Source organism: Daphnia magna, linkage group LG3 (assembly GCF_020631705.1).
Source record: "Daphnia magna isolate NIES linkage group LG3, ASM2063170v1.1, whole genome shotgun sequence".
NCBI classification, from domain to species: domain Eukaryota; kingdom Metazoa; phylum Arthropoda; class Branchiopoda; order Diplostraca; family Daphniidae; genus Daphnia; species Daphnia magna.
This window is the reverse complement of record NC_059184.1, coordinates 8,362,392-8,373,486: the sequence shown is the minus strand read 5'-3', so window position 1 is coordinate 8,373,486 and position 11,095 is coordinate 8,362,392. Positions and strand designations below refer to the sequence as shown.

The following is an 11,095-nucleotide window of genomic DNA, read 5'->3' as shown; positions in this document are numbered from 1 at the left end:
TCAATCTTTCCCAAGGAAAATCTCTCAGGGATAAAAACCAATCTTCCGTGAAAGCTACATCTAGTAGTAAGATTAATAAAAGTAACCATTGAAACATCAACAATAGTAATACACATCAAATTACCTTGCAGAATCGACAGTCAATTCACTGATTTTTTTCATACCACTAAATTCAGAAGAAGCGTTTAACGAAGCTTGAAAAGCTAGTTTCACAGAAGATGGCTTCTCTGTACTCATTTTCAATTTTTTTGCACAGGGCTCTTTACTAGGATTCGATTCCGCCATAATAAATCGAAAATTCGATACTATAAAAGATTTCAAAAAACAGAAATGACAATTGAACAACAACACAACTCATTCATACGAGCATCCAAAATCAACTAAATTCATCAAAACGATTTGCGCTTCAAGTTACATCAACGTTGGCTCTTCCCTAGCAAGACAAGTTTTCTCTAATCCAAAAACGATTAATACAGGGTTGTAGATCTTTTTACGCTGATCATTTTAAATATAGGGTTTAGGGTGTGCAAATGAGCAGGAGTGTCCGTAAAACGCGTACAAAGTTTCAAGTTTTACGGAACTGACGCGCTGCACAAGCCGGCCAGAAGGGGGGTCGGGCGGGGGGGATTGCGCGTACCCATGGGAGAGGGGACAGTGAAGGGGGGTTTACCTGAGCCACACCATACGGCCCCATATTTTCCCATTTCCTCGCATGTCAACGGTGGTGCAATGGTTAGCCGGATAGCCGGTGATGCGAAAGATCCGAGGTTCGAATCTCGGTAAAGTCTAGATGAATATTTCGGAAAAATTGATTGAAAATTGAAAAATACAACAATATCCAATACTGTTATATCATGCTGCTATATGTTTCACTACATAAGTCAATGTTTTGGCTAATGGATAGCGAGTCGCAATACATAGTAAATATTTTTGTCGACATGTTAGCAAGTCTTAAAAAGTGCCTGGTCTCGATGGAAGTTGAGGATCAGTGGTAAATACTAATGGTTCACAAGCACGAGCAGGATCGTGATGAGTCATGACGGGAAAATAGAAGAAGACACAGATGAACCTAAGCTACAAAATGAGTATATTGTCACATTGTAAAAGTGTACCTCAATTTCTTTGTTGATGACTCACTGTTAAGGGGACGGGGACTGCGCGTGCCAAAAGCTCCCGTGGGAGAGGGGAGTGTGAAAGGGGTGTTATGTTAAATACATTAAGATTATAACTTGATGACATCATGGATTACGCGGATTATGACTGGACTTACAGAGTCCAAGTCCAACTATAATCCTTCTTCTGTTTTTCGCCGAGCAAATCATAAACTGAAAAGATCGAATGATGATCTCCTTTTGGGATGCCGAGCGAATTCGAAAGCTTTCTTTCTGTTAGGTACATTTTAAAAATGTGACATTATACTCATTTGGAAGCTCTGGGTCGTTTCTATCTTCTCCCCTTGTCCTCTCCACAGTCATCACGATCTTGTCGCGGTCGTGAAGATTTACCACCGATCTTCAACTTCCATCAACTACGGAATATTTTTAACAATTTCAATTTTTCAAAAAGATTAGATTTCCTAACCGATTTGATCGAGATTCGAACATCGGACCTTTCGCATCACCGGCTAACCGGCTAACCATTACACCACCGTTGACATGCGATGCAATGGGAAAACATGGGGCCGTATGGTGTGGCTCAGGTAAACCCCCTTCACTGTCCCCTCTCCCATGGGTACGCGCAATCCCCCCCGCCCGACCCCCCTTCTGGCCGGCTCGGGCAGCGCGTCAGTTCCGTAAAACTCGAAACTTTGTACGCGTTTTACGGACACTCACGCTCATTTGCACACCCTAAACCCTATATTGAAAATGATCAGCGTAAAAAGATCTACAACCCTGTATTAATCGTTTTTGGATTAGAGAAAACTTGTCTTGCTAGGGAAGTGCCCTCCCGTCTTTCAATTCTAAAAAATTCGAAGAATTGTAAACTCCATTTTTTTAAATTGAATTATGAAAAAACTCCTTAAATTTGGCAATTTCAATAAACCTTGATAACTATTTTTTAAATAAATTTTAGTAGTGCTCAATAAACGAAACGTTGTCCCTTCTTTCGTAAACATCGCAATGTCAACTCATTAAAAAAATATATATAATTTCTACTATACCACTTTTTAGGCAAATTTTAACATTTTCAATCGTTACTTTTCCATATCCATTAAAGAACTAGACCGCTTGTTAATTCCGGATGCAGATAGAGATGAATTGTTGAATATCCCATTGAAATTCAGGTAAAATATTAAGCATTTCTAATTACAATCATGGTTTCATAATTTTTCTTGTAATTACTTTATTACATCAATGGCTAGTTATTACCAATCAACCAGCACCAGCCTTTATTATCATCTCCACAGAGAATTCGTAAGAATAAACGCACCAACTGAGAATCAACAAGAAGAAGAATGTGCAACGTTATTTCTCCCGTTGATGACGCCACGTGAAAAATTCATATGACTCAATTCATACATTTCAAAAATTGAAATCTTAATAATAACTAAGCCAACTGAAAGTTTATTCACTTTCAAATTCACTTTCAAACAACACATTCTTTATCGTTTTTCTCAAAAATTTCATTTTTTTAAATTAAGAGAATGAAAAGACAATTAAAAATCTCGAAGGCGCCACGAAGGGGCTTGATCCCTGAGACATTTTTAAAATTCTTATTTTAAAAAGCCGAAGGTATACCGCCGTTTAACCGAAAGACATTTCTTCAGAATGCGACCCAAATACTATTAACCTGAGAGGTCCCTGGGGAATGGGGCGGCGGGTGATGAAAACGATTTTTCAGACTTTGACGCTCTCGTGATGCTCCGATCACGACGCGACCTATCTCATTTGACGTAGAATTGTTTTTTACATGTATAATAACTAATTTTTTAAAGTATTAACGAAATTAACGGGGAGATTGGGAGCAAAAAGGAGAAAAAAGGGAAAACTTCGAAATGATGGGAAAAAGTTCGCTTCTAAAATTAGAAACTGCAATTGCTTCTAATTGAAAGAAAAACTTTCCCTTTCATGCATATGTAATAATTGGAGACGTCATATTCCCTATAGAGCAGTAAAACATCCTGCGTTGCGCGTTTTCCACAAATGCGAAAATCTCATTTGTGTCCAAGTTGGTCTGCTGCGGCTGCAGCGTCTTATGGAGAAACCATCTTCTTCACGTTAAAAATTAAGTTTTCATAACTATAATTTAGATTTCCCCCTTCTCTTCCTAGCAGTGGGTACCCTATTCATCTTTTCATTTCCTAATTTTTTTTTCTAGCTCCAGTTCTATCTACTTTATTTTTATTTTATTTTTATTTGTAATTTGCTCGTCTCTTTTAGCCCAAGAATTTCGTTTGCTACCAGAAATTCGTCTGCTACAAGGGGATGAACAACAAACCATTCACAAACAATAGCTAAATAAAAATAAGCCAGATAGAACTAGGGCTAGAAAAAAAAATTGGGAAATGAAAAATGAATAGGGTACCACCGCTCAGGAAGAAAAGGGGGAAAATCTTAATTATATTTATGAAAACTTATTTTTTAACATGAAGAAGTTGGTTTCTCCATAAGACGCTGCAGCCGCAGCAGACCAACTTGGACAAATGAGATTTTCGCATTTGTGGAGAACGTGCAACGTAGGATGTTTTACTGCTCTATTCGCGAGATATTTGTTTCATAAAAAAACACCCTGATTGAATTTAGCTCGATTCACAAGCAGACGACAGTATTATTTTTTTTTAGCTCTTCTGCTTGTGAAACGTCAGGCTCAATTAGTCAAAAAAAAAATAGACGAGACTATATATAATTTCATTTCATTTATATCTTACGCTGTGTATGAGCTCAATCAGTCAATTCACTAGGCTATTTCATGATATCTGAGGCTGTGTCTGATTTCACCTCTCAATCTTTAATTTTTCAATTATGAATTTCAATTATGAAACAGCGTTGAGAAGCTCGAATGGAAACCAACAATCATGCAACCTTTTATAAATTACTCACTTGTCCTGTTTTGTTGGCGAGCTGGTGAAAATCACACTTGGTTCCAAGGGCATGGACAACATCTTGATAGTATTGGCCGCAATGAAGGACTTAAGTAAGTTTAAGATTTGCCTTGTACTTGAAGGGCATGGACAACATTCTTGGTAGTATTGGCCGCAATGAAGGACAAGTAAGTTTAAGATTTCTCTTGTGCTTGATTTTACTGACACATTAAACCTTCAACTTATTCAAATCATTCAAAAGCAAGGAGGTATGCTCACAGATTTCTTCCTTGACACTGGGTTTCTGCTTCACAAAAAAACGAATGATTCTTATTGCTAATACACCTATGGACACAGATCAAAGCAAGGTAATTTAAACTTTGGTAATTATTTAAAAAACTGAACTTGATGAAGATTGTTAGGTATTCGGCTCACGGATATCCACGTTGATTGCGTTGCTAAAATTGCCGAATTCGAGTTAGCTGAAAAAGAAAAGATGAAGGAGAAGATTAAGCTCACTCTAAAGTACAATTCCACCATCTTTATTAACAGGTTTATTGTTTTTCTTCCTTTTCAATATTTATTATCTTATATTGCATCTAAAATTCCAGTTTTTTCTAATGAAATGTTTGAGTTTCTCATACGCATTCTTAGTTTATTTCTTATCCCTGTATTCTAGAATAAAATTAAGAGAATGAAAAGACAATTAAAAATCTCGATGGCGCCACGAAGGGGCTTGATCCCTGAGAGATTTACCTTGGTAAAGATGGAAGGCTATGCCGTGGTTATTGGGCCCCAAAATGTTTATTGTTTCCCCAGGGGTTCCAGCCGGGTTTTGATTGGCTGAAAATTATTGTGCGTAAACAGGGGAGTTGTTCGTTTTCATTTATTTTTTATCTGATTCGCCGCATTCAACTTCGTGCCAATGGGTTGTTTCTAAATATGTAGGTTTGTTTGTTAATTTTATATAATTTTTTTTATTGAAATTCAAATTTCGGTCGTGAAAGTCGGGTTCTGATTGGTTGGTGGCGGGTTGGTGGATTTAGAGACCCTCCTGTGCCGCGGGTTTTCGTTTTTTGGGTAAAATTTTATTTCAGTTGGATTCTCCATGTAAAACTGTATGGAATAGGGTATTTTTTGTGATGAAAGGTTGGTTTGTTAATTTTTAATTTGTTTTTATTTAGAAACAACGAGGGTGGCTGTCGTTTGTCATTTGTTTTTTATGCTGTCATGGAGAGAAGCGGAAAACGTCAGGTTTTTCGATGGTTCAGCCCACGCAGCCCCTCATAAATCTCGAAGGCCGACACCCAGTGGCGTTATTTAATATATAGCTACATCTACATCCTAGAATCGAGAAAAGTGCAGTCCACAGCAAGCACCTTGGTGAAAATGATTAATAGATGTTTTTCACTCCTTTATCGGGTGAGTAGGGTTGGGACTGAAGCGGCTGTTGCGCTTTGGTACAACAACGCTAGGGTGTCAACCCTGACGCACGGCAACGTCCTTGACGCGTCGTATGCACAATCCCCAAGTCTTATCTTTTTTCATGGAAACCAATTGAATTACCCTGAAATTCGAAAGAGACTCATGCCTTGATTAGTTAAAAACGTGTTTTTCGTGAGTAAATAGTGTATATTGTGAAGAATTGTGGAAAAAATGACTGAAAATTTAAAAAATTTGAAAAAAAAAGATTCTGATTCGTTTTATAAAGAAAAAAATTGATGGTTACAATTGCCTTTTAAAGCTGCATTCAACGATGTTTTTTAATTTTTTTCGTGAAAATAGTTCACCCCACACCCTTTAACAAGGCGAGATAGGGAAAAAGTCCCGTCCTTAACAATAGAGTAGTCCATGGCTGGGCATATGCGTGCTGTCACCCAATCAAATCAGCTAGGTTGTGTGTGTGTGTGTGTGTGTGTGTGTGTGTGTGTGTGTGTGTGTAATGCAAAAGTGTTTCTTGATGTACGTTAGAATAAACCTGTCTCTAACTTACACCATGAAAAGCTACGTTACGATTACGTATGATTAATTTATGGTTAACCCAAGCCAACAAAAGCTGAAATGATAAATGCAGTGGAATACGACTCCGTTTTTGGAAACGACTGCCCAGACTTGCCGTCCGCTCAAAATTTTTTGTTTGGATGGCGCTCAACTCAACGCATAAATGAGTTGAGTGCCGCTTAACTTAAGGCCAGAGCGAGTTGAGTGCCGCTCAACTCAAAGGCCAGAACGAGTTGAGCACCGCTCATTTTTCTCCGCTAAACTCATCGCTCAACAAGTAGGGGTGGGACTGAAGCGGCTGTTGCGCTTTGGTCCCATATCAATAGGCTGACATCCGTGACGCACGAGGGTGCTTTTTATTCTAAGTATACTTAACAATTGGTCCCATGCGTTAAGGCCGCATTTTGACGTCAACCTTTTGTTCAACCTTTTTAGTTAAACTTTTTTGTAAAAGTTGACGGTAAAATGGTAGTTGAACTAAAAAGTTGAATGAAAGGAGGGGGTGAAGTTGAACTGAAGGTCAACGGTGGTCTGGACCACCGTTGAAAAAGTTCAACTGTTTCAGTTAAACTTCACATTGAAGTTGTCGCCAAAACGGTCACCTATTTCAGCCATCTACCGGACGGTTGACACAAAAACACAAGTTCATTGAAAAGTTGAACTAAAAGTTGACGCCAAAATGCGCCCTAAGTATACTTGGAATCACCCTCGTGCGTCACGGATGCCACCCTAGCGGTAGGACTCGGTCCCGGTTCTCGAAAACCCGGGTTATCCGCGGATCGTCACCAAAAATGGTCGCCTATGGGCGATCCGGGTAGCCTATTTACCAAAATGGGTAGGCTGGGTGGATTTGATGGGCAAACCGGGTATAACCACCACCATCTTGGAAAATGGCGGCTTGCAAAGCGCCAAGCTAAATTAAAAGGGACATTAGCAAAAAAAAATTTTTTTGTGGAAATTTTTGTTTTTTGAAATTGAAATTTTTTGCGGAAATTCAAAGCGCGTGACTTGATTTCAGAGAAATACCCGGGTAATCTGGTAGGAAATCAGGGCTTACCGGTTTTTGAAACCGGGTAATGGAAATGGTTTTCGAAATTGTGTTACCCACACGAATACCGGGTAGGTAGTGGGCACAAAGTCTCAAAAACCATTACCCACTGGATCCAATTTTTTTGCTTAGAAGACCTATCCATTCACCCAAATACCTACCCATTGGAAACGGGGCCAAGCCCTACCTAGCGGTATAGTACCAAAGCCCAACAGCCGCTTCGGATCCACCCTACTAACCCCATTTTTGAGTAAAAGAAATCTGTAACTGCCGTTTAAGCACATATGTTCTAAAAGGACCTCTAGGTGGCAGTACTGATTGGAGAGTTGAGTTGAGCGCCGCTCAAAATTTTGAGTTTGAGTTTGAGTTCGCTCAAAGTTTGAGCGCGCTCACGGCAAGTCTGACCGCTCCTAGTAGGAAGCAATGCAACAGCAGTAATATGCTAAACGTAAAATGTTTAAACATATTACATCACATTCGCGACGTTTGCGTAAAACCGGCCGTTAAACAATACAGCTCGATACAGACGCCTTTGTTACGATTGTGCTTGGTGATCCGTATACTCGTTCAGTCCAGTGCCGTGGCTCAGAAAACGTCAGCGAACATGCCATTCCTATTTTTTCTCAATCCAGAGGCCATTTTGTTCAGTTTAGGTAAGTGATTTTAAGTTTTAGGTAAGTCGGTAATGCAGGGACAAGTTCGGTTGGTGTTAGCATCCCAGATTGAACGTGCGCCTATGTGAAGCCTGCACGATCAGTTCAATATAGGGGAGAGTGGGGGCAATTGATACACTTTTTGGTTTTTTGTATTTCTTGAAAAAAAAACTAAAAAGTTTAATATAAAAATTATATAGAATTGTAGCCTATTATCTCAGCTACTAAACGATATTTTTTTTAATGAGAAAAGATTAATTATAATAGTAGTAAATTGTAAAAAACTGAGGTCGCTTCGAGTGTTTCAATTGCCATGGTAGCAGGGCAATTGAAACGGTGTGTCGACGCAATTGCAACGTGGGTTTTCCCATAAGGAAGCTTCTTCATACCCACATAAAATGAAAATCACGATATCTCAGCAGCCACAACTGCTAGTGTGATCAAATTTTACCATTAGGTACAATGCGATATACAGATTTTTAAAATATGCTTAAAGTAGATCGTAATTTAGTTTAAAATATTTAAATAATTAAATTTAAAAAAAAACCATTAAGCAACATGCTTTTTAAAATAAATCCCAAACAGGGAATACAGTAGTTGTGTTAACATGATGATTTACATTTGTTTAAATGAATTACATCAAATACTTGCAAAAAAAATGCAACCAGTGAATATAAACAAAGTGTTTCAATTGCCCTGCAATAGGGTCATCGTTACATTTAATTATTTAAAATTATTTAAGAGTGCAGGGAAAAATTTAAAGGCATTAAATTGTAGAAAAATGAATTGAAAATCATCTGAAACTAATTTTATTACTAAAATGTAGCGTTTTAGGGGTTAAAACAAAAAATTGAAAACGCAAATTTAACAGACGAAGAACAAAAAACAGTTTTTTCGAGATATCTTAAAAAGTTTTTAATAAAAAAACTCGTAAATTTTTCTAAACTTGTAAACCCCCTCATTCTATTAACCCTAATTTTTTCAAGAAAATTCCTCTTATACGGCGAGAGAAACAATTTTTGTTTCAATTGCCCTGTGTCTCAATTGCCCCCACTCTCCTCTAATTGTCATCGTTTGCCAATGTTTGCTTCACATTCATAAAATCTGAACATTTTTGTTTGACAGTGCTCATGCAGATGCTGCAAGAAAAACTTCGGTCCCCTCCTTTAAGGATTCGACAGCGATAGTATGGTAAGGCATAGCTTTCGTTCTTCACAGAAATGATTTATAATTTAGGTTTCAACTATTCCAAATTAGAAGTGCAATACAGCAATACTGAGACCGTTTAACAACGCGGCCTACAATAGACGAAGTTCTCAACCAAAAATGTCCCGAATCAACGGTGGCGATACATTGGATGTGAATTCACGTTTTTCGTTTATTCGGGGAAAGGTAAACATTTTACCATTTTAAAAATATGAAAGCTCTAATTCCGTAGATTTTAGAACGTTCGCGTAAAATAGGCAGTGGTTGCATTTTGCGTTGAAAGAAGATTTACCAAGGAACTCAGAAGTTAATAGTTTTTCTCTTGAAAGCGCTTGAAAGCAATGTTTCCGTGGTGAAACAGTATCCGGTGTTTTTTGCACGCTAATGTTTTAGGCTTACTTCTGTGCTATGTATGTTAGTATTGGACGACCAGCCATTGTCAGCTTCCCGCGGGAAACGCGCGCAGCCGAAAGCTACACCCTGTAGTGCACTTCTTCTACCTTAGATCACGCTTTTCTCGGCAGTAAAAGACCGCAAACCTGGCCAATGAGGCCAATACTTGACTGTGGTTATCACTAAAGAGTTCGGGAATATGCCACTATGGCGCTGACAATTTCTCAGTAGTCAGGCTGATGGCTGCCCTAGTTCTTATACTTTATCACGATAACTCCGTTTAGCTCCGAATTGTGTTACATTCTACGATTAAGTTGACTCAGTGCTTTAGGTTTTCTATTAAAAATAGCAGTTGTTCATTCAACACTAAATTTACAGTTTTTTTAATCCATCATATCTGGTGATAATTCAGAAACCCCGTTTCATATAACTGATCGTATACGGTAGACAAACAATTAAATGTCTACGCCAGCTAGAAGACGACTAATGAGGGACTTTAAGAGGTTACCATACGTTTATTAATCTATATTTTTGAGGTGCAGTTTTTTTTTCATTAGAATTGTAATCTAATTCAACCTCTTAGGTTACAAGAAGACCCACCTGCTGGTGTGAGTGGAGCTCCAACGGACAACAATATTATGATATGGAATGCGGTTATATTTGGGTAACATGAAGAGCTCATGAGCTACATTACTTTTTTAACTAAAGAAATTTTAGTTGCACAGATTTTGTTTTATGTCTGTATTACTTTAATGTTTTTACTTTTCTGACTGATTTAGACCTCATGACACTCCATTTGAAGATGGAACATTCAAATTGACTATAGAATTCACTGAAGAATATCCTAATAAGCCCCCTACTGTGAGATTTGTGTCAAAAATGTTCCACCCTAATGTTTATGCTGATGGGGGCATTTGTCTCGACATCCTTCAAAACCGATGGAGTCCAACATATGATGTGTCTGCAATCCTTACCTCTATTCAGGTATGATATAGCCAGCATTAGTTTTCTTGCATGGTGTATAAACACTTAAAAAGGAGATACTCATTGTGTCAATTTACATGCCATATTTTCTGATTCAGTCACTGCTAAGTGATCCTAATCCCAATAGCCCAGCCAACTCGATGGCAGCACAGCTGTACAAGGAAAATCGGCGTGAATACGAAAAACGAGTTAAGGCATGTGTGGAACAATCGTGGATGGACTAAATTGGTTGTATTACCGTCCATTGATTCGCTTTTTGCCTCAACTTTCCGATATTCCGTTCTTCAATTTTCCCTACCACCATTCAGTTAAGCCCATGGGTCCTACTAGACCTCATGACTAAGTGTTTTTTTTCCCCATATTTTTTTTTTTTTTTCTCTCAATTTCCCTGTTGTGAATTGCTGTTTCTCACTTACGACGGACACCTCACGATTGCGTTCTGCTTCAAGAAAGGCGAAATCTAAACCTGATGAACAGGTTGGAATTGTAGTTCAGCAAAGATCAATTTATTCACGAGAAATACAAAGAAATTGAAATCTTGTTTCATGCTTCTGCGCATTTCATAGAAAAAATATCATAGTTACGAAAAAGCCGTTGTTTATTTACATGAAATTGTCGTCCGCATTGGTACCCTAAAAATATTTATTTACTTTCCAAATTTTAACCCTTAATTTCATTTTCGTCAACCGGGAAGGTCTGCAACTTCATTAATGATTGCTTTTCATACGAACCTTTTTGTTGGGTTCCCGTAAAGTAACATTTAAGTTCAACAAAGAAGTGGAAGGGTGA

General features: G+C 38.1%; 1 protein-coding gene and 1 long non-coding RNA gene across 2 annotated transcripts; both read left to right on the top strand.

Annotated features, from left to right (window-relative positions):
- Window positions 1–4,035: 4,035 nt before the first annotated feature.
- LOC116936029 lies at window positions 4,036–5,152 on the top strand. The gene is made up of 3 exons (XR_004401536.2): window positions 4,036–4,209; window positions 4,284–4,389; window positions 4,444–5,152. It is a non-coding gene; the product is annotated as an uncharacterized LOC116936029 (long non-coding RNA).
- Window positions 5,153–9,530: 4,378 nt separating this feature from the next.
- Window positions 9,531–10,846, top strand: LOC116918131 (ubiquitin-conjugating enzyme E2-17 kDa). Its single transcript, XM_032923748.2, has 4 exons — window positions 9,531–9,825; window positions 9,906–9,986; window positions 10,102–10,306; window positions 10,405–10,846. Exons 1-4 carry the CDS (start codon window positions 9,782–9,784, stop codon window positions 10,528–10,530), a joined length of 456 nt encoding a protein of 151 aa, XP_032779639.1. The 5' UTR covers window positions 9,531–9,781; the 3' UTR covers window positions 10,531–10,846.
- Window positions 10,847–11,095: the final 249 nt, after the last annotated feature.